This window comes from Mustelus asterias, chromosome 7, assembly GCF_964213995.1.
Source record: "Mustelus asterias chromosome 7, sMusAst1.hap1.1, whole genome shotgun sequence".
Lineage (NCBI taxonomy): Eukaryota > Metazoa > Chordata > Chondrichthyes > Carcharhiniformes > Triakidae > Mustelus > Mustelus asterias.
In genome coordinates, this window is record NC_135807.1 from 137,590,003 (window position 1) to 137,616,478 (window position 26,476).

Genomic DNA, 26,476 nt, shown 5'->3' on the forward strand with positions numbered 1-26,476 from the left:
TTACATATGTAAGAAGCTCGTCTATGAGTATATTTTGGGAATGAATCATGTTTTTATGTAGCTGCATTGTTTTATACTTTCTGGATGTCCCATGATCATATTATAAAGTAGTTGTGTTCTATGTTATGAATCAAGCACTGCTAGGAGTTGTTTTGTTTTGCTTTTGAATGTATTTCTTATCAATAAAAAAATTCGGTGTGGCGCGAGCAAATTTTTATTCCGAAAGTGCGGCCCAGGGAAAAAAGTTTGGGAACCACTGAGTTAAATCATGGTTTACCTGTCTCTTAACTCCAATCACCTGGCATCGTTCCACTCATATACTCGCCAAACAAAAATAAACAACTTCTATGTGATATTTGTTTACAAATCTTAGAAAATAACTTGTGTGGAAATTACGTATTGCATGCACATTAATGAAACATTAATTTAAAATGTCAACAAATTATGATTCTGAAATTAAAACTGAACCAGGAAATATTGAATCCACAAGACAGACAAATCAAAACAAAAGATTTGCATTGATATAGCACTTTCATAGCCTCAGTTCACCCCAAATCACTTCACAGTCCATTTTACAAGTGTAGACATTGTTGTAGAAAATGCAGCAGCCAACTTGTGAACACCAGAAGCCAGAGTGATTGAGATTTTGTGTGAATGCATTCGGTTTCAGAGTTAGGAAGAGGCAAAATCTCAAAGGGATTCATGCACAAAGCCAAGAGTTTCAAATTGGAGTTGTTGGGGGACTGGGAACTATCAGTGTTGGACAGATAAGATTTTAGTCTAGGAGTACAGGATAGGATGCAGGCACCAGACCTTTGAATGAACTGAAGCGAAACAAGAACATAAAATGTTGGGAATATCTGGCAGCATCTGAGGAGGGAGAAACAGAGTTAGCCTTTCAATTCAATGACCTCTCGCAGAGGAGAAGTCAGGGAAGGGGCAAAATGAAGAGTTCTGTGGGAATGAGATGTTCCCAAACATGGAAAATAACCTGCAGATGGTAACCCCAGGCTGGATTTAGCTCAGAGGTATATGGTGTAGGATGTTGTTTGGGAAAAGGGGCATTTCTCAGAGTTCAGTGGTTAGCACTGCTGCTTCACAGCGCCAGGGTCCCGGGTTCGATTCCCGGCTCGGGTCACTGTCTGTGTGGAGTTTGCACATTCTCCTCGTGTCTGCGTGGGTTTCCTCCGGGTGCTCCGGTTTCCTCCCACAGTCCAAAGATGTGCGGGTTAGGTTGATTGGCCAGGTTAAAAAAATTGCCCCTTAGAGTCCTGGGATACGTAGGTTAGAGGAATTAACGGGTAAAATATGTGGGGGTAGGGCCTGGGTGGGATTGTGGTCGGTGCAGACTCGATGGGCCGAATGGCCTCCTTCTGCACTGTAGGGTTTCTATGATTCTATGATAGGTATTTGGGAATAAGGGTTAACTTCATGAGGTACTGGGTACAGTCATTATTCTAGTTAAGTGAAATAAAATAAATTACTGCAGATGCTGGAATCTGAAAAACAAACAGAAAATGTTGGAAAATCTCAGCAGGTCTGACAGCATTGGGCAGCACAGTGGCTAGCACTGCTACCACACGGCACCACGGACCCAGGTTCAATTCCAGCCTTGGGTCACTGTCTGTGCAGAGTTTGCACATTCTCCCTGTGTCTGTGTGGGGTTCCCTCTGTGTGCTCCAGTTTCCTCCCACAGTCCAAAGATGTGCCGATTAGGTGCACTGGCTATGCTAAATTGTCCATTAGTATCAGGGGAACTAATAGAGTAAATACATGGAGTTACGAGGATAGGGCCTGGGTGGGATTATCGTCGGTGCAGGCTCAATGGGTCAAATGGTCTCCTTCTGCACTGTAGGGATTCTATGATTCATGCGTGGAGAGAAACCAGAGCCAAGGTTTCAAGTCTACATCAGAGCTCAGAATTAACTGTGCTGTTGTCATGTATGGTACCATAGAATGCCTAAAGTGCAGAAGGTCGTCATTCGGCCCATTAACTCTGCACTGATTCTCTGAAAGAGCATCTTACCCACTCCCTTCCCCATAGCCCTGCACATTTACCATGGCCATTCCAACTAACCTGCATATCTTTGGACTATGGGAGGAAACCAGAGTACCCGGAGGAAACTCACGCCAACACAGGGTAAATGTGCAGACTCTGCACAGTCAGTCACCCAAGGCCAGAATTGAAACTGGGGTTCCTGGCGCTGCGATGCAGCAGTGCTAACCACTGTGCCTACCGTGCTTAGAAATCTTAGAAACCCTACAGCACAGAAAGAGGCCATTCGGCCCATCGAATCTGCACCGACCACAATCCCACCCAGGCCCTACCCCCATATCCCTACATATTTTTACCCACCAATCCATCTAACCTACGCATCCCAGGACACTAAGGGCAATTTTTTAGCATGGCCAATCAACCTAACCTGCACATCTTTGGACTGTGGGAGGAAACCGGAGCACCCGGAGGAAACCCACACAGACACGAGGAGAATGTGCAAACTCCACACAGACAGTGACCCAAGCCGGGAATCGAACCCAGGTCCCTGGAGCTGTGAAGCAGCAGTGCTAACCACTGTGCTACCGTACTGTTACCGTAACCATTGCTATCCGTATTTACTATATTTATTGATGGCTTGGAAACCGGACATTCTCTCTTCCACTTTCCTCCGTCGGGAAAAAGATGCGAAAGTCTGAGCGACTGAGTACCAAGCGACTCAAGAACAGCTTCTTCCCTGCTGCTGTCAGACTTTTGAATGGACCTACCTCGCATTAAGTTGATCTTTCTCTGCACCCTCGGTATGACTGTAACACTACATTCTGCACTCTCTCCTTTCCTTCTCTATGAACGGTATGCTTTGTCTGGATAGCGCGCAAGAAACAATACTTTTCACTGTATGTTAATACATGTGACAATAATAAATCAAATCAAAATCAAATCAAATCAAAATCAGATCAAATCAAAATCAGATCAAATCATAATAGGGAGCTTTATATCCAAGTTTGCTGGTGACACAAAAATTGTTGGCATAGTAAGTGCTAACGACTGTGTGTTTTCTTTTAAGTTAATAAACATTCTTTACTAATTGATTACAAGGCTGTGATGTTGCTCACTGGTTTGTAGATCCTTTCTCACATTATTATGAACCACTAAGAAGGGGTGTTCCAAGTTATCCTCTGGGTTTTGGAATACTCTGGTGTTTGAGATGACAGACCCCACACCATCACCTGACAACACTGGTGCCTTGGGCCATCATTCCCCAGCCCAGGCTACTCCATCCCACTGCCCTGTCCAGCCAGCAGGCCCTTGCTGCAGTGTCTCCCCGGGCTGGGCTGGCATTCCCAGCGGGGTTCCCCGGGGAACTGCAGGCCTCTAGCCCGGGCCTCAAGCCGCCCAGCCCTTCTCCACATCCCGCCTCACTGACTCACCGGCTCCCGGCCGCCCTCCGTGCCCTCAGCCACCGCCTGCCCGGGAGAATGTGGGCGGGGTATCCGGACCCGCTGTCAATCATTCAATTCCGGCCCCGCCCCCTCCGAGCGTCATAGCCCCGCCCCGGGGTTGCCGTGGCAAGCAGACAACCAGTGCGCAGACTCCGCTCGCTGCGGCCAGTGCGCAGACTCCGCTTGTTGCGACCAGTGCGCAGACTCCGCTCGCTGCGGCCAGTGCGCAGACTCCGTTTGTTGCAGCTTCAATGGCTGCACCATGTGGTTTTTTTTAAAGGAATACTTTTTATTTTTTCAGTAACCATCCACCCAAGTAAATGATCCCTTGACTGTCACACTCAGTTTTTACCCAACCAATTCCAGCCAGTGTCGTGTGCATTTAAAATAACATGATAAATACACAAGTCTGTCACACGAGCGCAGCCTTTAAATCAGTAACTGGGACATCAAAAGTGGCAAGGTTTGGCATGCGCCTGTTCACACCCCATATGTTTTCGCTAAGATCAAGTGTAGTATCCACATGCTGCACTTGAATGAAGTCATGAGGTTATACACTGAGGCTCCATTTGCAGCAATTTTTTAAAGCGACATCTAGGTCTTTTGGCTAAGATGCAAATGAGATCAAGCCTTGGAGAAGGTGCACTGCCTGCTCCTATCAGCTTGGATCATGTAGATCAAGCCCAAGATAGGAGGTGAGAGGCCTGTCTTGGCAGCTTGGATCGGGAATGTCTCACTTGCTGAGACTCTGAATTGGACTTTGATTGGATTAAGTTGGATATATAGATTTTAAAACGTGTTCCAGTTGCTAATGCACCAATTCTATCAGTACGCCATTTCAGCATCTCCATTTATATCTGTACCTTTGGAGCCATGACTCATCAAAGCCTCCAATGCATGAGAATCACAAAATGCCTCCGGTGCAGAAGGAGACCATTCAGCCGATTGAATCTGCATCAACTCAGCATCTTACTTCCATCCCTGTAATCCCTAATCCCCCTAATCTGCACATCTTTGGACACTATGGGCGGCACGGTGGTTAGCACTGCTGCCTCACAGTGCCCGGGACCTGGGTTTGATTCCTGGTTTGGGTGACTGTGCGGAGATTGCACATTCTCCTTGTGTCTGCGTGGGTTTCCTCCGGGTGCTCCAGTTTCCCCACACAGTCCGAAAGACGTGCTGATTAGGTGCATTGGCCATGCTAAATTCTCCTTCAATGTACCTTTTTACATTTTCATTTTGCAGTCCTAATTTTCATTCTCCTCCCCCAACCCCTTATGTCGATGTCAAATCATATCTGTCCTATTTGCTTGAAAATTACTCAGTTTCCAAGCAATGGACACACCTCGCTTGCTGTCCAGGATACATGCCTAGCTAGAGAATCAATGCAAATAATCAAGCATAAATTGGACTTGATGACTGGAAAGCCTTGGGCAGTGTGGTGAACCATAGTTGGTTACCACTATGAGTGCTGAGCCATGGATGGTCAGCACTATGGGTATTTGTAGATATGTTACTGTTGTCACTGTTGGGGTTAGGGTTGGGCTGTTCTACCTGTTGATATTGTTCTGTGGTACACTCCAGTTGGCTCCGCCTACCTGGGGAAGTATAAAGGTCACTGCACTGCCTGGTGACCCTTTAGTCTGGGATTGTATTGTATATAGTGTGCTCCATTCTTGTTAGTAATAAAAGCCTTTATTTCCCGGGTACTATCTAGCCTCCCGAGTGATTTAATCGCGCATCAGGCAGTGCAACATTTTAGCAACAGTAGAAAGGTCAAGTTTATCAGTGTGTCAATAATAACAACTGTGAATATCTTCAAGTAAAAACACAGAGGGGTGAAGCTTTCCCACATAATCAGAACTGATGATCTCAGTGTTTTTAGAATTGGCAATATTTTAAAATAACAAAGCTTTATCTTTATTATAAAGTTTATTTATTCATTAGTCACAAGTAAGGCTTACATTAATGCCACAATGAAGTTACTGTGAAATTCCCCTAGTTGCCACACTCTGGCACCTGTTTGGGTACACTGAGGGAGAATTTAGCATGGCCAATCAATCTAACCAGCACGTCTTTCGGACTCTGGGAGGAAATCGGAACACCCAGAGGAAACCCACACAGACAAGGGGAGAACGTGTAAACTCCACACAGTGACCCGAACCAGGAATCGAACCCGGATCCCTGGCACTATGAGGCAGCAGTGCCACTGTACCACCAGGCCGTCCCTATTGCAGAGTCATTGGTGTCTCTGACAGGCTCGAATATCCCATTGTCTGTGGAGAGGAGGGGTAGCTTTATTGATGAAAGATCTTATTATGATATTAATAAGAGAAGATATAGGTAAGGATAAGCAATCTGTACAGACTATATGGTTTGAATTGAGGAATAGGAAGAACTGACACCTGTAACGGAGGTTATCTACATGTCTCTCAGTAGCAGCAATGAAGTGGCTGGATGTACTAATTCTGTGATTACATAATCTGAGATTGCGTAAACATAAAAACAGTAAAAACTGGGAAATAAGAATTATGGTTCAAACTGTTTGTTCCCCCATACTAGAGGCTTGTAGAAAAAGCAAAGTTGTTTCCATGGGAAACTTTTAGTCACATTTAGATTGGGAAGAGCAGAATGGCTCAATCAGGAAGGTAATGAACATTTTTGAGTGCAATCGTGTTAATTTTCTGGTGCAATATGTTCTAGAACCAACAAGAGGGCGGGACATACTGGATTCAGTAATGAGTAATGAACCAGAAGGGGCTGGTTAGCTGAGTTGGCTAGATGGCACAGTGGTTAGCCCTGCTGCGGCATGGTGGCACAGTGGTTAGCACTGGGGTGGCATGGTGGCACAGTGGTTAGCCCTGGGGTGGCACGGTGGCACAGTGGTTAGCACTGCTGCCTCACAGCTCCAGGGACCCGGGTTCAAATCCGACCCTGGGTGACTGTGTGGAGTTTGCGCATTCTCCCCGTGTTTGCGTGGGTTTCCTCCGGGTGCTCCAGTTCCCTCCCACAGTCCAAAGATATATGGGTTAGGTTGATTGGCCATGCTAAATTGCTCTTTAGTGTCAGGTGAGTTAGCAGGGTAAATACATGGAGTTACGGGGATAGGATAGGGCCTGTGTGGATTGTTGTTGGTGCAGACTCGATGGGCCAAATGGCCTCCTTCTGCACTGTAGGGACTCTATGGCTATAGTGTAGTACAGAATAATACCAACAGTGCAGGTTCGATCCCTGTACCAGCAGAGGTGGTTCTTGGGGCCTTCCCCATAATGATATCACAGCATAAACCATGAATAGCAGCCCTCAGCCCACTGCATGAAGAAAGAAACAGAATTAATTAATAATCTAACAGTGAGGGAACATTTATCTAACAGTGATCATAGTATGGTTGAATTTAATTTTTAAGTTACAGGAGGGGAATGTTACCAAGATTCCAGATTTTGTTAAGGCTATCTTTAGCAGGATGAAACAAAAACTGCTTGTTACAAACTGATCCAAATGATTATTGGTGTTAGGGTACCAGATTAGAAACCCCAAGGTATATTATGAAGACAGACTAGATCCCAACAATTTTGGCATTAGTGTGAGGATAAGATGATTCATTCCGGGTGCAAATCTACTGACAAGCTAGGGAGCTTTTATCAAACAAACATTATTTAACAATGCAGCTTAATTATAACAAATGAATTAGCTTAACTTTTAACGATCAAACAATACTTAAACATGACAACATACAAATCTTAGCTGCTAACCTATCACTATCAGTTCCAATCAAGCAATATTTCTCTTATAGACTTAAATCCCTCTTTAAAATTAGTGAGCAAAACACAGGCATAGTTGGCTTGTGATTAAGGTTAACAGTCCTGGAGCTTTTAGAAAGCCTCTGGAGAGAAAGACAGAGAGATCCTTCTTTCTTCTAGTGGCCCTAGGCAACAACTGCTCTTGATTTTTAAAAATGAAAATGAAACTGTTTTTTCCTGTAAACTTAGCTCCTCCCATTAACCACTTAACTCTGTCCCTGTCAATCAACCTGATTGAAACTCACGACTCTGCATACCTCGTCTAAAATCCCAGGAAAACATAAATAAACAAAAGGTCCATTAACTCTGCAAAGTAACACATTCCTAGCTAAAATCAGTTATTATCCTTTTTACATTGGGTAAAAATACAGTAGATGATCACAAGATGTATTTAGCTTCATACAGGTGCTTCAATATAGTAACGAGCACATTACAAACATTCTGATATTTTTGTTACAGAGAGTACAATGCTGTTCAAATTATATACATCAGTCATGTTGTACACTGAGGTGCTTCAACACAGTTACATTTACTATTTAGTCAGCATTAAGCTGACAGTCCGAGGGCTTTCACATGGTTACCAGCCCCTTGGTGCACATTGGCTGACCTCAGAGTGCATCTTGATCGTTGTAGAGAATGTGAATATCACCGCACCTTCTTGTTATGACAATTTGAAATGTTTTGTAATACTTAGAATCATAGAAACCCTACAGTGCAAAATGAGGCTGTTTGGTCCATCAAGACTGCACAGACCCTTCGAAGAGCGCCCACCCCTCTGACCCATCCCCGCAACCCAGCATATCCATCATAATTAATCCACCTAACCTTGGGGCAATTTAGCATGGCCAATCCACCAAACATACACATCTTTGGACACTAAGGGGCAAATTAGCATGGCCAATTCACCTAACCTGCACATCTTTGGACACTAAGGGGTAATTTAACATGGCCAATTCATCTAATTTGCACATCTTTGGACACTAATGGGCAATATAGCATAGCCAATCCACCTAGCCTGCACATCTTTGGACTTCTGTCAGATATTTTATGAATAAAGTATATTTTTGGGAAAAAAATAGTTTCATACAGAACAAGCAAAAAACCCCTAAGAGGAATGATTTTACTTACCAAATGAAATAGCCATGGTTGACAAAAGAGGTAAGAGATATCATCAAACTAAAGGAAAGAGTGTACCAAAATGCAAATAGTGTAGATCCTGGCGACTTGAAGAGACAGAAAGAGCAGCAAAGGGAGACAAAAGCGATAGTAAGAGCTACAAAAAGGGGATATGAAAATAAACTTGCGAGGACCATCAAGATACTTTCACAATTGTATTAGAAGAGGAAGGGCAGTCAAAGATAATGTGGGCCCTCTAGTGGGTAATGCTGCAAATGGAAATAAAGAAATGGCAGACTTGTTGAATGATGACCATGTGCCATATCTTACAAACAGAGGAAGTGGATAATATACTCGGCATTCCAGGAAGGAAAACTAATAACAAATCAAGGATTGGAACTCACTAAAATTAACGTAAGTAGTAAACAGTAAGAACACACTATTAGAAAAAAACACTGGTGCTAAAGACTATTCCTATTTGGGGGCCTATAGTAAACTCCTAACAACGTGACCGCTCCTTTCCTATTTCTAACCTCAGCCCATATTACCTCAGTGCGCAAATCTCCCTCGAAGTGCCTTTCCACAGCCGTTAGACCATCCTTGATTAACAATGCCACTCCTCCACCTCTTTTACCAGCTTCCCTACACTTACTGAAACATCTATACCCCGGAACGTCCAACAACCATTCCTGTCCTTGTTCTACCCACGTCTCCGTAATGGCCACAACATCGTAGTCCCAAGTACCAATCCACGCCCCAAGTTCATCTACCTTGTTCCGGATGCTCCTTGCATTGAAGTAGTCACACTTCAACCCACCTTCCTGTCTACCGGTACCCACCCTTGACCCTGATACCTTTCCCAATACCTCACCACCCTCAACACTGACTTCTGGACTACAACTCCTTTTCCCACTCCCCTGACAAATTAGTTTAAACCCCCCTGAAGAGCCGTGTCAAATTTCCCTCCCAGGATATTGGTGCCCCTCTGGTTCAGGTGCACCCCGTCCTGTTTGTACAGGTCCCACCTTCCCCAGAATGTGTTCCAATTATCCACGTATCTGAAACCCTCCCTCCTACACCATCCCTGCAACCACATGTTTAACTGCACTCTCTCCCTGTTCCTCAACTCGCTATCACGTGGCACCGGCAACGTACCAGAAATGACCACATGTTTTGTCTTGGCTCTCAGCTTCCAGCCCAGCTCCCGAAATTCCTGTTTTAAATCCCCGTCCCTTCTCTTACCTATGTCGTTGGTACCAATGTGTACCACGACTTGTGACTGTTTCCCCTCCCCCTTAAGAATCTGGAGGACACGGTCCGAGACGTCACGGACCTTGGCATCCGGTAGGCAACATACCATCCGTGAGTCTCTTTTGCTGCCACAGAACCTCCTATCTATCCCTCTAACTAACGAGTCCCCAATAACTATTGCCCTCCCGCTCTCCCCCTTACCCTCCCGAGCCACAGAGATGGACACAGTGCTGGAGATCCTCTCACTGCAGCTCACCACTGGTATGTCGTCCCCCTCAACCGCATCCAAAGCGGAATACTTGTTGCTAAGGGGGACGACCAGAGGGGATCCCTGCACGGACTGCTTCCTCCCAGCCCCTCTCACCGTCACCCGTCTGTTTTCATTCCTCGGAGTAACTGTATCCCTAAAGCTTCTGTCTATGGCCACCTCTGTGTCCCTAATGATCCTAAGTTCATCCAACTCCAGCTCCAGTTCCCGAACACGGTTTTGGAGGAGCTGCAGATGGGTGCACTTCCCACAGATGTAATCAGCAGGGACACTGACGTCATCCCTCACCTCAAACATAGTGCAAGAGGAACATAGCACTGCCTGCACACCCATCCCCTCTAGATACCTTGCCAGTACCAGGTAGAAACAGCAAAAATGAATTAAACTCACCCCTGCTCACCCTTTCTGCCTAAGCCCTGTGAGCCAAAGCCCTTATAGCTCACACTCTGCTTCCCACACACTCCACAGCCCGCTCCCGACACTGCCCGCTGTATACTGCAGTCTACCTTTTATACTTGGCGCGCTTAAAAAACTTTATTAAATAAATAAATAATTCAATCAATCTCTCACCAGCACTCCTGCCTCCAATCACTCCCTCTCTGCTTGCTCCAGTGGAACAATGAGCAATAGAGATGTGGAGGAAGAAATTGCTAAGCAGATTATGGATATGTGTGGGGGTCACAGGGTAGTTGTCATGGGGGACTTTAACTTTCCAAATATTGATTGGAACCTTTGTAGGTCAAATAGTTCGGATGCGGCAGTTTTTGTGCAGTGTGTGCAGGAGGGTTTCCTGACACAATATGTGGATAGGCCGACAAGAGGTGAGGCCACATTGGATTTGGTACTGGGAAATGAACCGGGCCAAGTCTTAGATTTAGTTGTGGGAGAGCACTTTGGAGATAGTGACCACAATTCGGTGTCTTTTGTTATTGCAATGGAGAGGGATAGGGCCGTACGGCAGGGCAAAGTTTACAATTGGGGGAGAGGTAATTATGATGCGATTAGGCAAGAATTAGGGGGCATAAGTTGGGAACAGAAACTGTCAGGAAAAGGCACTAATGAAAAGTGGAACTTTTTCAAGGAACAAATACTGGGTGTCCTTGATAGGTATGTCCCTGTCAGGCAGGGAGGAAATGGCCGAGTGAGGGAACCATGGTTCACGAAAGAGGTGGAATGTCTTGTGAAAAGGAAGAGGGAAGCTCATGTAGGGATGAGGAAACAAGGTTCAGATGGCTCGATTGAGGGTTACAAGTTTGCAAGGAACGAGCTGAAAAAGGGGCTTAGGAGAGCTAGGAGGGGACATGAGAAGTCCTTGGCGGGTCGGATCAAGGAAAACCCCAAGGCTTTTTACTCTTATGTGAGGAATAAAAGAATGACCAGGGTGAGGTTAGGGCCGGTCAAGGACAGTAGTGGGAACTTGTGTATGGAGTCAGTAGAGATAGGCGAGGTGATGAATGAATACTTTTCTTCAGTGTTCACCAAGGAGAGGGGCCATGTTTTTGAGGAAGAGGAGGTGTTACAGGCTAATAGGCTGGAGGAAATAGATGTTCGGAGGGAGGATGTCCTGGCAGTTTTGAATAAACTGAAGGTTGATAAGTCCCCTGGGCCTGATGAAATATATCCTAGGATTCTTTGGGAGGCAAGGGATGAGATTGCAGAGCCTTTGGCTTTGATCTTTGGGTCCTCGCTGTCCACGGGGATGGTGCCAGAGGACTAGAGAATGGCGAATATTGTTCCTCTGTTTAAGAAAGGGAATAGAAATGACCCTGGTAATTATAGACCGGTTAGTCTTACTTCGGTGGTTGGTAAGTTGATGGAAAAGGTCCTTAGGGATGGGATTTACGACCATTTAGAAAGATGCGGATTAATCCGGGATAGTCAGCACGGATTCGTGAAGGGCAAGTCGTGCCTCACAAATTTGATTGAATTTTTTGAGGAGGTAACTAAGTGTGTTGATGAAGGTAGGGCTGTTGATGAAGGTAGGGCAGTTGATGTCATATAGATGGATTTTAGTAAGGCGTTTGATAAGGTCCCCCATGGTTGGCTTATGATGAAAGTGTGGAGGTGAGGGGTAGAGGGAAAGTTGGCCGATTGGATAGGTAACTGGCTATCTGATCGAAGACAGAGGGTGGTGGTGGATGGAAAATTTTCGGATTGGAGGCAGGTTGCTAGCGGAGTGCCACAGGGATCAGTGCTTGGTCCTCTGCTCTTTGTGATTTTTATTAATGACTTAGAGGAGGGGGCTGAAGGGTGGATCAGTAAATTTGCTGATGACACCAAGATTGGTGGAGTAGTGGATGAGGTGGAGGGTTGTTGTAGGCTGCAAAGAGACATAGATAGGATGCAAAGCTGGGCTGAAAAATGGCAAATGGAGTTTAACCCTGATAAATGTGAAGTGATTCATTTTGGCAGGACTAATTTAAATGTGGATTACAGGGTCAAAGGTAGGGTTCTGAAGACTGTGGAGGAACAGAGAGATCTTGGGGTCCATATCCACAGATCTCTAAAGGTTGCCACTCAAGTGGATAGAGCTGTGAAGAAGGCCTATAGTGTGTTAGCTTTTATTAACAGGGGGTTGGAGTTTAAGAGCCGTGGGGTTATGCTGCAACTGTACAGGACCTTGGTGAGACCACATTTGGAATATTGTGTGCAGTTCTGGTCACCTCACTATAAGAAGGGTGTGGAAGCGCTGGAAAGAGTGCAGAGGAGATTTACCAGGATGCTGCCTGGTTTGGAGGGTAGGTCTTATGAGGAAAGGTTGAGGGAGCTAGGGCTGTTCTCTCTGGAGCGGAGGAGGCTGAGGGGAGACTTAATAGAGGTTTATAAAATGATGAAGGGGATAGATAAAGTGAATGTTCAAAGATTATTTCCTCGGGTGGATGGAGCTATTACAAGGGGGCATAACTATAGGGTTTGTGGTGGGAGATATAGGAAGGATATCAGAGGTAGGTTCTTTACGCAGAGAGTGGTTGGGGTGTGGAATGGACTGCCTGCAGTGATAGTGGAGTCAGACACTTTAGGAACATTTAAGCAGTTATTGGATAGGCACATGGAGCACACCAGGATGATAGGGAGTGGGATAGCTTGATCTTGGTTTCAGATAAAGCTCGGCACAACATCGTGGGCCGAAGGGCCTGTTCTGTGCTGTACTGTTCTATGTTCCATGTGAAGACTGCCAAATCCCCATTGTTTGATGGTTTCCATCCCAGGCTTTTAAAGGAAATAGGAGGGGAAATTGCAGATTCTTTTGCCGCAATTTTTCAAAGCTCTCTCAGTTCAGGAGTGTCCTTTAAAATGGATATTCGCAAATGTAACTCCACTAGTTACAAAAAGTAAGGGAGAGTAAAACAGCAAATTATAGACCTGTTAGTCTAACAGCTGATGTGGAAAGTTATTGGAACCCATAATTAAGGACAAAATGGCTAAGCACTTAGAGAAATTAGCACTCATTAGGAAGAGCTAAAAAGGATATGTAAAGGGCAGGTCATGACAAATGAACCCAACTGAATTTTTTGAGGAAGTAACTAAAGTAACAGAGGTCCATTTATTTCTACAGTGCAGAAGGAGCCATTCGGCCCACCGAGCCAATACATCAAATCCTCACATCTTTGAACACTGAGAGTCAATTTAGCATGACCAATCCACCTAAGCTGCACATCTTTGGAATGTGGAGGGAAACCGGAGCACCCGGAGGAAACCCACGCAGACATGGGGAGAACGTGCAAACTCCGCACAGAGTCACCCAGGGCCGGAATTGAAACTGGGTTGTTGGCGCAGGGAGGCAGCAGTGCTAATCATTGTGCCACCATGCTGCCCGTATTCTCTATATTTATTGATGACTTGGAAACCATAAAGGGAATCATATATCCAAGTTTGCTGATGATACAAGATTTGTTGACAAGTAAATAGAAGTGTCAATTTACAAAGAGACATTGATCGTTTGAGTAAGATGGATTTCAATGCAGTTAAGTGTGAGGTTATCCATTGTGAATGCAAAAGAGATAGATCAAAGTGATATTTACATAAGGAGGTAAGCCAGAAACAGCAGACATCCAGCAGACAAAGAGATTTAGTGGTCCATGTCAATAAGTTACTAAAATATGGTCAGCCGCAAAAAAATAATCAAAAAGGCTAATGGAAGATTAGCTTTTATAACTAGAGAGCTAGGAGGATGTTTTGCTGCAGCTGTACAAAGCCCTGGTTGGACCACATCTGAACACTGTATCTAGGAAGTACATGTTGACCTTGCTAGGAGCGCAGTGCAGATTTATCAGAACGTTAGCAGGGTTCCAAAGGTTAGATTATGAAGAGCGATCATATAAACTAAGTTTATATTCCTTGGAACGCAGTAGGTTAAGAAGTAATTCAATCAAGGCTTTTAGGATTTAGAAAAGAGTTTACCCGGTGGATGGAAACTTTTTCTGCTGGTAAGGGGAGACTAAAACAAAGGGACATAGCCTTCAAATCGGAACCAAGCCATTCAGAGAGAAGTTAGGAAACCCTTCTTCATACACAAGCAGTAGATGCGAGTGAGTTAATAATTTTAAATATGAAATCAATATATTTTTGCTACGCAAATGTATAAAAGGATATGGACCCAGTGTAGGTGGATGGAGTTAAGATACAGATCAGCCATGATTTTGTTGAATGGTAGAACAGGTTTGTGGGGTTGAATTGCCATGTGTTCCTGTGGGATTGGTTTGTCTTCCTGATATATCTGGGATTGGGGTGACCCCTGTTTTATCTTTAATGTGGTGTCTCACTATTATAACTGTGCAATTGGGGAGTCTCCTTATTGTATCTGAAATTAGAGTCGCTCACTATTATTAAGTTTATTTATTAGTGTCACAAGTAGGCTTACATTAACACTGCAATGAAGTCACTGTGAAAATTCACTAGCTGCCACAGTCTGGTGCCTGTTCGGGTACACTGAGGGACAATTTGGCATGGCCAATCCACCTAACCAGCACGCCTTTCGGACTGTCGGAGGAAACTGGAGCACCTGGAGGAAACCCACACAGACATAGGGAGAACGTGCAGACTCCGCACAGACAATGTCCCAAGCCAGGAATCGAACTTGGGTCCCTGGCGCTGTGAGGCAGCAGCGCTAACCACTGTGCCACCGTGCCGCTCATGGGATTGAATTGTTGCCTTAACATACCCATGTGGTTGGGTTAGTTCTCTGCTATGTTCAATGCATTTGTGGGTATCTAATTTAGTTATATTAGTAAACTGCAGTGCAGTCCTGAGTTGTTTCAGTGCTTGAATGGACAAGAACACTTGTCTATCTTTGATCAGATTTATTCAAAGACATGTTTTTGCAGGTTCTGATTTTAAAAATTTGCCTAAGAAACTTCGTCATTTGAAGAAAGTAAAGATTTTGCTCTTTTGGATTTGTAACTCCTCCTTCAGGATTGTCAAAATAAATATAAGAGCAAACGGACAGAAAACAATAGCAGGGACGGAGAGAAAACTGACTGAGAAGGTAGTGGTGTCTGGAGCGAATAGGAAAATGTGCTCACAAGCATTGGTGAGTATATTTCAATTACCTTTAACTATTGTGAGCCTATCCGAGCAGACACATTGATGAAAGGAAGAGAGTTAAAGTTTTTACTGGTGTGAAGAATAGAAAAGAATAACAAAAGTCCATTAGAGGCAGAAACAAGATAAATCATAATGGGAATAAGGAAATGGCAGCAACGTTAAGCAATTACAGTACTTTGCAAAATAATAAGATAAAAGCAAATTACTTTTTTTTGAAGGGGTAACCGAGAAGGTAGATGAGAGCAGTGCAGTTGATATTGTCTACGTGGACTTTAGCAAGAATTTACATTTAGTAGAGTTTACATTTTTCAACCAAAGTCAATCTACAATCTACTTTGACAAGGTGGTAGGTTGTTGCATTAGGTTAAATCTCACGGGTAGCTAAATGTATACAAAATTGCCTTGATGACAGAAGACAGAGAGTGGTTGTAGAGAGTTGTTTTTCAAACTGGAGACCTGTGACCAGTGGAGTGCCTCAGGGATCGGTGCTGGGTCCACTGTTATTTGTCATTTATATTAATGACTTGGATGAGAATTTAGGAGGCATGGTTAGTAAGTTTGCAGATGATACCAAGATTTGCGGCATGGTGGACAGTGAAGAAGCTGATCTAGGATTGCAACGGGATCTTGATCAATTGGGCCAGTGGGCTGATGAATGGCAGATGGAGTTTAATTTAGATAAATGCGAGGTGATGCATTTTGGTAGAATGAACCAGGGCAGGACTTACTCAGTTAATGGTAGGGCGTTGGGGAGAGTTCCAGAACAAAGAGATCTTGGGGTACAGGTTCATAACTCCTTGAAAGTGGAGTCACAGGTGGACAGAGTGGTGATGAAGGCATTCAGCATGCTTGGTTTCATTGGTCAGAATGTTGAATACAGGAGTTGGGACGTCTTGTTGAAATTGTACAAGACATTGGTAAGGCCACACTTGGAATACTGTGTAGAGTTCTGGTCACCCCATTATAGAAAGAATATTATTAAACTAGAAAGAGTACAGAAAAGATTTACTCGGATGCTACCAGGAGTTGATGGTTTGAGTTATAAGGAGAGGCTGGATAGACTGGGACTTTTTTCCCTGGAGTGTAGGAGGCTGAGGGGTGATCATATAGAGGTCTATAACATATTGAGGGGACATAGATCAGCTAGATAGTCAACATTTTTCCCAAAGGTCGGGGAGTCTAAAACTGGAGGGCATTGGATTAAGCTGAGAGGAGAGAGATACAAAAGGATCCAGAGGGGCAATTTTTTCACACAGAGGGTGGTGAATGTCTGGAACAAGCTGCCAGAGGTAGTAGTAGAGGCGGGTACAATTTTGTCGTTTAAAAAGCATTTAGACAGTTACATGGGTAAGAGGAATATGGGCCAAACACAGGCAATTAGGACTAGCTTAGTGGTTAAAAAAAAGGGCGGCATGGACAAGTTGTTTCCATGCTGTAAACCTCTATGACTCGACTGCGGATGCTGGAATCTGAAACAAAAACAGAAAATGCTGGAGAAACTCAGCAGGTTTGACAGCATCTGTGGAGAGAGAATAGAGCTAATTTTTCGAGTCTGAATGACTCTTTGTCAGAGCCGGGAAGGAAATATGCCATCCTTACCTGGTCTGGCCTACATGTGGCTCCAGATCCACTGCAATCTTAAAATTCCCTCTGAAATGGCCTAGAAAACCATTCAGTTCAAGGGTATTTAGGAATGGGCAATAAATGCTGGACCAGACAGTGACATCCACATCCCCAGTTAGACTACACCATGGTTACTGTGCACAGTTTTGGTCTCCTTATCCAACAAAAGATATGCTTACCATAGAGGTGATACAATGCACATTCACTGGACTGATTCCTGGAATTAGAGGGGCTATCTTATGAAGAGAAATTGAGTAGACTAGGCCTTTCCCCTAAAGGTTAGATGAATCAGAGGTGATTTTAAATACATTTTGGAAAAAAACCCAGAAAATTCTGGAAATCTCAGCAGGTCTGACAGCATCTGTGGAGAGAGAATAGAGCCAACATTTCGAGTCTGGATGACCCTTCATCAGAGTTCTATTTGTTTCAGATTTCAGCATCCGCAGTATTTTGCTTTACATTATGTAAAGGGCTTGACAGAGTAGATGCTGGCAGGATGTTTCTCCTGGTTGGGGAATCTACAACCAGAGGTCACACTCCCAGGATAAGAGGTCAACCATTTAGAGCAGAGCTATGTACGCTTGGTTGTTGAGTATATTGTAGACAGAGGTTTTTGGATCGTAAGGGAATTAAGGGATATGGGGATACTGCTACTCTCTAAAAACCAACTCTCAAGAAACCAGAATTGTCCAAAAACAGGACATTTTTTAAATGTGTCATACATCATTTTTTTTAGAATTAAAATTAACTTACCTGGTCAATTCGGCTAGGCACTGCATGGTGCCCAATTTGTCATCCTCTTCACCGCTTGTGCAGCAGTCTATTCCAGTGCTCCAAGCAACCCTTAATCCTACCTGATCCAGGTTGGCCTGATCTACCCTGTTCAGCACCATTTGTGATTCCACAGATACTGAAGCGGTCTATGTCCAAATGCATCAAGATCTGGACAATATCCAGGCTTGGATTGACGAGTAGAAAGTAGCATTCTTGCCACACAAGTGCCAGGCAATGACCATCTCCAACAAGAGAGAACCTAACCATCGCCCTTTGACACTCAATGGCATTACCATCACTGAATCCCCCACTGTCAACATCCCGGGGGTTACCGTTGACCAGAAACTGAACTGGACCCAGCCATGTAAATATTGTGGCTACAAAAGCAGAATAGAGGCTAGAAACCCTGTGGCGAGTAACTCAGCGCCTGACCTGACTACACCCCTCACCCTGAAAAGCCTACCCAACATCGACACAAGTCAGGTGTGTGGTGGAATACTCTCCATTTGCCTGGACGAGTGCAGCTCCAACAACACTCAAGAAGCTCAACACCATCCAGACCAAAGCAGCCTGCTTGATTGGCACCCCACCCACAAATACACACTGACAGCAGATATATTGTAGCAACTCCGCAGGCAAAAACTTCCAAACCCACAACTCCTACCATTTAGAAAGATGAGGGCAGAAAATGCATAGGAACACCACCACCTTCAAGTTCCCCTCCAAGCCACTCACTATCTTGACTTGGAAATATATCGCTGTTTCTTCACTGGAGCTGGGTCAAAATCCCAGAACTCCCTCCTTAACAGCACTGTGGGTGTACCTACACCTCAGGGACTGCAGTGGTTCAAGAAGGCAGCTCAGCACCACCTTCCCAAGGGTAGGGATGGCCAATAAATGCTGGCCTAGCCAGCGACACCTACATCTCATGAACATTAAAATAGTGCCTGACCCGAAATCTGACAAAATCCAAAATCTAGCACAACCTCAGTCCCGAGCCTGCTGGTTTGAGAGTGTGTCTGCAGTACAGGAAGGTGAAGTTCAGGTAGAAGATCAGCTATGATCTTATGAATGAAGTGGTCTTGAAGGGTTGAATGGCCTAATCCTTCTCCTAATTTGTGTTCTAATAAAAGGGGAAAGGAAATTTTTATGGTGTGGTTCCCAAAGAACTTCACAAACAATGAAGTACTTTCTGAGGACTTATGTAAATATATTTTACAACTTCATTGTGCATTGAGTTGATCTCTCTTTCCCAGATGGTGTTAACTGCTTTCCTTGCAGTTGTTAATGCAAAACAATATAGGGGATTACCTTCAGATTGTAGAGATGAAATTCCACTTCATTTGCTAAAGAAAAGGATCAGCGTTACACATCCTTCGAGTATTTTGAAAGAGCTGGGAAGACATAACCAAACGAAACATAACAGCTGTCCAGAATGGTCTCCTCAACTGCTGGCAAGTTCCCACATTGAGGATAGGTCATTCTCACCTTGGGGCTACAGGTAAGAAATCTGCTGGTAACAGCGATTTAGTATTGTGTTTTCTCTATGTGCAATTACCATGCCTCAAAAAGCATAATAAGTCCATTGTTTCCAGATCCTAACATAAGCAGGTAATCTTTGATTTGATTTATTATTGTCACATGTATTACTATCGTGAAAAGTATTGTTTCTTGTGCACTATACAGACAAAGCATACCATTCATAGAGAAGGAAATGAGAGAGTGCAGAATGTAGTGTTACAGTCATAGCTAGGGTGTAAAGAAAGATCAACTTAGTGAGAGCTAGGTCCATTCAAAAGTCTGACAGCAGCAGAGAAGAAGCTGTCCTTGAGTCGGTTGGTATGTGCCCTCAAGACTTTTGTATCTTTTTCCCGGCAGAAGGAGGTGGAAGAGAGAATGCCCAGCGTGCGTAGGGTCCTTAATTATGCTGGCTGCTTTGCCGAGGCAGTGGCAAGTGTAGACAGTCTCAGGCTGGTTCGCGTGATGGACTGGTCTTCGTTCACGACCTTTTGAAGTTTCTTGGACAGAGCAGGAGCCATAGCAAGCTGTGATACAACCAGAAAGAATGCTTTCTATAGTGCATCTATAAACGCTGATGAGAGTTGTAGTGGACATACCAAATTTCCTTAGTTTTCTGAGAAAGTACAGGTGTTGGTGGGCTTTCTTAACTATAGCGTCAGCATCGGGGGCGGAACCAACACAGGTTGTTGGTGATCTGTGTGCAGCAGCATGTTAGACTAAACCGGAAGTTATAAATTAATACCTGTACGTGACCTGTTGCCTTTGCACCACCCTCTCCTCCTTAAACAACTTAGGACATCGTCATATACAATTCTATGATAAGGGGATATTAGGACAATAACCACGAGCTTGGTCAAAGAGGGAGGTTTTAAACAGCATCTTACAGGAGGTAAAAGAGAAGCAGAGAGTTTTATAAAAGGAAACCTACATCTTTAACCAAGTTTTGCCTTTATTTCTCCAATAGCATTTTGGAGAACAACAAGAACATTAAAGTTAGAGCCAGGCTCGAAATTATCTTGGGACTTTTTTTATGTTAACAGAATTATGCATTTGCATTTTAGCTAAAATGTATTAGCTTCAGGGTGGAAACATACCAGAAATTCAGACATCGAAGTCAGTGTTGTCAGTTTATATCTTGAAGGATTTCCAGTATATTTAAATTAATAGTCAGTGTGCTTTAATTAATAAAAAACATAGGAACAAAAAGAGGCCATTCAGCCCTTCAGTGCTGTTATATCCTTCATTCAGTTAGATCAAGGCTGACCTGTATCTTAACTCTTATCTAGACTGCTTTAACATCCTTGCCCAACAAGAATCTTTTAATCTCAGTTCTGAAATTTTAAATTAGCTCCCAGCCTCTACAGCTTTTTGGGGGGAGGGTTTTCCAGATTCCCACTCCCCTTTGTGTGATGAAGTGCTTCCTGACATTGCCCCTGAACAGCCTGGCTTGAACTTTAACATTCTTGTTGTTCTGGACTCCCCACCAGCAGAAAGAGTTTCCTGTCCTGAATCAATTTACCATGTTAAACATCTCAAGTAAATTACTACTTCCAAACCCAAGGTGATACAGGTAGCCGACGCAACCTGTCCCCATAACTTAACCCTTTCATTTGAGTGAATCTGTACTGCCCCACTTCTTCCTGAGCTGTGGTGCCCAGAACTAATTACAGTTACTCTCGGTGGGGTCTAACCAAGACTCTCTCAGCCTTTTTGTTTCAAATTTAAATACTTTACGCCAGAAAATTTTGCAGAGGTGTCTCTGTCTGTGGGGAAGGTTACAGAATGCATATAGCTCATGAACTGAAATTAAAATATTTACACTTTAACAAGTTCTGTCTTCCACTGGTTTAGGATTAATGAAGATCCTAAACGGATCCCTGAATCGATCCCCGAAGCAGTTTGTCTCTGTCACGGCTGCATCAGCTTTAGTAAAATGAAACATACGCTGGATTATGCTTCAGTGCCTGTTACAACAACCATGCAGGTGTATTATCGCACATCCTGTGGAGGACACAAGTTCCGGTATGAAACAAAATGGATTGACATTGCTGTTGCTTGTACGTGCATCTCTCCAAAGATGAGCTAACCAATATAAAGGCAAAATACTGCGGATGCTGGAATCTGAAATAAAAACAGAAAATGCTGGAGAAACTCAGCAGGTCTGACAGCATCTGTGGAGAGAGAATAGAGCCAACATTTCGAGTCTGGATGATTCTTAGTCAGCTGACGAAGGGTCAAGCAGACTCGAAACATTGGCTCTATTCTCTCTCCACGGATGCTGTCAGACCTGCCGAGTTTCTCCAGCAGTTTGTTTTTGTCTGGGTTAACTAATCCATTGTCCACAGCAAATGTATCTTACTGTAATTGTACCTGTATTTGACAGAATAATTGTATTGCACCAAAATCCTCTGAACTGTGTTGCAATTTTCCACTGTTCTGAATTGGGCTGTCCTTCAGGGACAGACTTGCAAATTCCTCTATAGTAACTGGTCATTTTATAAAGATCTGTATTTTTTGGAGAAACAGTGTACTTTTCATATTTTTGTTTTGGTTCCAAAGGAAAGTCCTAGAAGTGTTTTTACCCTCCCTCACTCAGTATAATCTCCGCTAGCTCCACCTGTGCTGATATAGCTGTATTCCTCTAATTCTGCCCTCTTCTGCCACTCCAGGTTGAAGTACTCATCACCGGCAGACATGTCTTCGGCTGCTTGGGCCTCATGCTCTCCTTCCCAATCCCCTCCTTCTCTCCAATCTCCTTTCTGCTGCTCCTTAAAACCCACCTCTTTGACCAAGCTTTTTGGCCACCGATCCTTAACATCTTATTACGTGACTCAGCGTAAAACTTTCTTTTATAAAGCTCCTGTGAAACATCCTTGGGACATCTTATTAAGTTACTGATGCTATTTAAACAATGCTGGATAGACTGGGACTTTTTTCTCTGGAGCGTAGGAGGCTGAGGGGTGACCTTATAGAGGTCTATAAAATAATGAGGGGCACAGATCAGCTAGATAGTCAATATCTTTTCCCAAAGGAAGGGGAGTCTAAAACTAGAGGGCATAGGTTTAAGGTGAGAGGGGAGAGATACAAAAGTGTCCAGAGGGGCAATTTTTTCACACAGAGGGTGGTGAGTGTTTGGAACAAGCTGCCGGAGGTAGTAGTAGAGGCGGGTACAATTTTGTCTTTTAAAAAGCATTTAGATAGTTACATGGGTAAGATGGCTATAGAGGGATATGGGCCAAATGCGGGCAATTGGACTAGCTTAGTGGTTAAAAAAGGGGCGGCATGGACAAGTTCGGCCGAAGGGCCTGTTTCCATGCTGTAAACCTCTATGACTCCATGATCTAAATACAAGCTATTGTTGTGAGCAATGCATTGATAAATGGAAAAGACCCAGAATAGGAAGATGCAAGGTGCACTCAATTTGAATTGAGTAAAACACAAAGTAAAAGAAGGCAATGTTTCAACGTATCAGTAGGAGGCTGAGGGGTGATCTTACAGATGTCTATAAAATAATGAGAGGCATAGATCAGCTAGTCAATATCTTTTCCTAAAGTTCGGAGTCTAAAACTAGAGGGCATAGGTTTAAGGTGAGAGGGGAGAGATACAAAAGGGTCCAGAGGGGCAATTCTTTCCACACAGAGGGTGGTGAGTGTCTGGAACAAGCTGCCAGAGGTAGTAGTAGAGGCGGATACAATTTTAAAAAGCGTGTAGACAGTTACGTGGGTAAGATGAGTATAGAGGGATATGGGCCAAACACGGGCACTTGGGAGTGGCTTAGTGGTTTAAAAAAGGGGCGGCATGGTCAAGTTGGGCCGAGGGCCTTTTTCCATGCTGTAAACCTCTATGACTCTATGTCAAAATCTAAGAGACAGCAGGAAATTAGGAGACCTAGAAAAAATTGTCTCTACCGTTACAACTTTCTTTTGCTGCCTGTTTTAAAGTAGACCCTAACAAAATACCAGACTTGGTTGTGTATTTTTCCTGAGAGAGTTTGAATAACCTTTGCAGACAGAATAAGGGAGAGGGGAAGGAAAGAGGCTGCTTCAGCTGATAGGTAATGGGGGAAGAAGAAAATCACAGCCTAATAGAAAACAAGAACGATAGAAAGAGAAATAAAACCCAAGTTACTTTTCATAGAATCATGCAGCTCAGAAGGCCATTCAGCCCTTTGTGTCTGTATTGGATCTTTGAGCTATCCAATTTGTCCCACTTCTGCTCTTTCTCCCTTTTCCTATGTATTCCTAAGTATTTATTGAATTCCTCTTTGGACATTACTTTTGAGTCAGCTTCCACCAACCACCCTTTGCCAGGGCAGCATTTTTTCTTTCTCCCGTGCCCTCAGGTTCCTTTGCCAATCAACTTGGCTTCATACAACTTTATATTTATGCACCATTAGAGACGGTTTCCTTGACAACTTTCCTGTCTGGGCACACCTTGAATCAATTTCTTTTTAAGTAGTTCCATACTTTGGTGGTGTTTGTACTTGCATTAAAAGCAAAACATCCTGAAAAATGTTTAACTGTAGGAAAGGCTGATTGTGACTTGCACAATTACAGATGCATTCATCTGGAAGCATAGTAAAAAACATTAAATATTCTGATGAAGTCATAGACTCCAAATGTTAACTCTGTTTCTCTCTCCATTATTTTCATTTCAAACCACAAACATACTGACTCACCTGAGATTAACAGCACCGTCAAACTACATCCCAACTTTCTCATCTTTCCCGCTTCCTAAGGGATGGTAGCACAGCGGTTACCCCACTAGCCGAGTATTTCAGAGGCCTGGACTAATGATCTGGACACTCAAATCCAACCAGGCAGCTGGGGAATTTTAAATTCAGTTAAAAACTATATCTGGAGTAAAAAACTAGTCTTGATAATGGCAACGATGAAACTAACATCCTTTAGGGAAGGAAATCTGCCTTCCTTACCTGGTCTGGCCCACATGCGAGTCCAGACCCACAGCAACATGGCTGATTTTTAACTGTCCTCTGAAATAGCCTAGCCAACAACTCAGTTCAAGGGGTGGTATGGTGGCACAATGGTTGGCACAGTGGTTAGCACTGCTGCCTCACAGCGCCAGGGACCCGGGTTCGATTCCTGGCTTGGGTCACTGTTTGTGTGGAGTTTACATGTTCTCCCCGTGAATGTGTGGGTTTCCTCAGGGTGCTCCGGTTTCCTCCCACAGTCTGAAAGTCGTGTTGGTTAGTGTGGTGAACCATCGTTGGTTCCCACTGTGGGATTGTTCTAATGTTGTTGTTGGGCTAGGGTGGGATTGATACACCTGTGGTTGTTACTGTTGTGGCACATCCCAGTCGGGCTCCGCCTCCTGGGAGAGGTATAAGACCCCCTGCTCGGGCAGGACCTCTTCAGTCTGGGATAGTGTGTTAAAGTTCTGTTAGTTCCATTGTTAGTTAATAAAAGCCTTCTTTTACCGAAGCTTCGTGCCTCGTGTCCAATTGATGCGCATCAATTTTATTAACTAACATTAAGCTCTCGACGGAAGGAAAAAAAAGAGAGTATGGAGCAAATCCTAAAGCCAGAACGTCTGACGCTAGATCCACGTGCGGTGGGCGCTTCTAACACCTTCGACCACTGGCTGAAGTGTTTTGAAGATTACCTAGCAGCCTCCGCAGCGGTCACCACAGATGATGACAGACTCCGGGTCCTCCATGCGAGGGTAAGCGACACAGTCTACCTCGCGATCCGTGCGGCCACCACTTACCCGAGGGCCCTCGAGCTTTTAAAAAAGCGCTATACGAAACCTCCCAACGAGATCCACGCTCGTTACCTCCTCGCTACGCGACGTCGGCAGTCGGGCGAAACCATGGAGGATTACGCCAATGAGCTCTTGCAGCTAGCCAGGGGCTGTGACTGTAAAGCTGTGTCGGCTGAGCAGTACATGTATGACCTCGCCCGAGATGCGTTTGTGGCCAGGGTCGGGTCTTCATACATCCGTCTCAAGCTGCTAGAAAAGGGAAATCTCAACCTGACCCAAGCTATGGAATTAGCTGAAATGCTTGAGGCGGCTTCGAAGAGCTTGGTCCTGTATCCGGAGGACCACGTGGAAACAACGTGGCAGGAGCAGTCACAAATCCCTCCTCGCCCCACGGGCTCGAAGTGCAGTGTTATGGCGTGCTCCCATGTGGACCAGACGACGGCTGCAGCCCCATGCGGCCCGCGGTGCTACTTCTGCGGAGGAGCCAAGCATCCACGACAAAAGTGTCCCGCTAAAGCGGTAGTCTGTAACTTATGCGAAGGTGTGCAGATCGAAGCCCAAGAACGGCAGTATGGCCTGTGACCCTTCAGAACGGGGATCATCACCATCGTCGTGGAAGTACTCACGGGGTTCGTCCACGTGCGAGTCCAGGACGACGCCATTGCGGTCGACGGAGTCGGAGGAGGATGACCACCAGGAGTCGCTACGTTTGGCGCCCTCAACCATGTGCGATTCATGGGGGCGGCCATTTTGGTCGACAATGACCATGAGCGACCAGCAGGGGTCCTCAGCATCGACCTCAGCTGCCTGCAGTGACGTTCACGGACCAACGGTGGCGTCGATCACCCTGAACCAGGCTAAGCACCACAGGCTTGACTGTTCGATGATGGATATACAGGTAAATGGTCATGCAATTTATTGTCTGTTTGACAGCGGGAGCACTGAGAGCTTTATTCACCCTGACACTGTAAAGAGGTGTGGACTCCAGATTCAACCTGCCAAACAGACAATCTCTATGGCATCAAGGTCCCGGTCTGTCCCTGTGCTAGGACGTTGTGTGGTAACCTTGAAAGTGCAAGGCACAATTTACGAGCAATTCAGGCTCCTTGTGTTGCTGCATCTTTGCGCACCAATTCCCCTCCCGCGCATATCTGATATGGTCAATCAGATTGCGCAGTACCGGGTGTTCTCCACCATAGACCTTAAGTCCGCCTACCACCAACTCCCCATTCGCCCAGAGGACCGACGCTACACGGCCTTTGAGGCGGATGGTCGTCTGTATCAGTTTCTTAGGGTTCCATTTGGTGTCACCAATGGGGTCTCGGTCTTCCAGCGTGCTATGGACCGAATGGTGGACCAGAACAGGCTGCGGGCTACCTTCCCGTACCTGGATAATGTCACCATCTGCGGCCGTGATCAG

The 26,476-nt window shown here is 44.7% G+C and overlaps 2 protein-coding genes across 2 annotated transcripts in view; one reads left to right on the top strand and one right to left on the bottom strand.

The window, feature by feature from the left end:
• ano10a (anoctamin 10a) overlaps positions 1-3,532 on the bottom strand; it is a 91,243-nt gene extending 87,711 nt beyond the window's left edge. Inside the window, exon 1 of the mRNA XM_078216914.1 lies at positions 3,427-3,532. The gene's annotated coding sequence lies outside the window, so the exon portion shown is untranslated. The remainder of the gene's footprint in view (positions 1-3,426) is intronic.
• Positions 3,533-15,316: 11,784 nt separating this feature from the next.
• Positions 15,317-21,432, top strand: LOC144496173 (interleukin-17D-like). Its single transcript, XM_078217164.1, has 3 exons — positions 15,317-15,403; positions 19,071-19,315; positions 21,187-21,432. Exons 1-3 carry the CDS (start codon positions 15,386-15,388, stop codon positions 21,419-21,421), a joined length of 498 nt encoding a protein of 165 aa, XP_078073290.1. The 5' UTR covers positions 15,317-15,385; the 3' UTR covers positions 21,422-21,432.
• The last annotated feature ends 5,044 nt before the right edge of the window (positions 21,433-26,476 follow it).

Coding starts and splice junctions, on each gene's coding strand:
- LOC144496173 (XM_078217164.1), top strand. Junction 19,316..21,186: donor TTCTCACCTTGGGGCTACAG/GTAAGAAATCTG, acceptor CCACTGGTTTAG/GATTAATGAAGATCCTAAAC.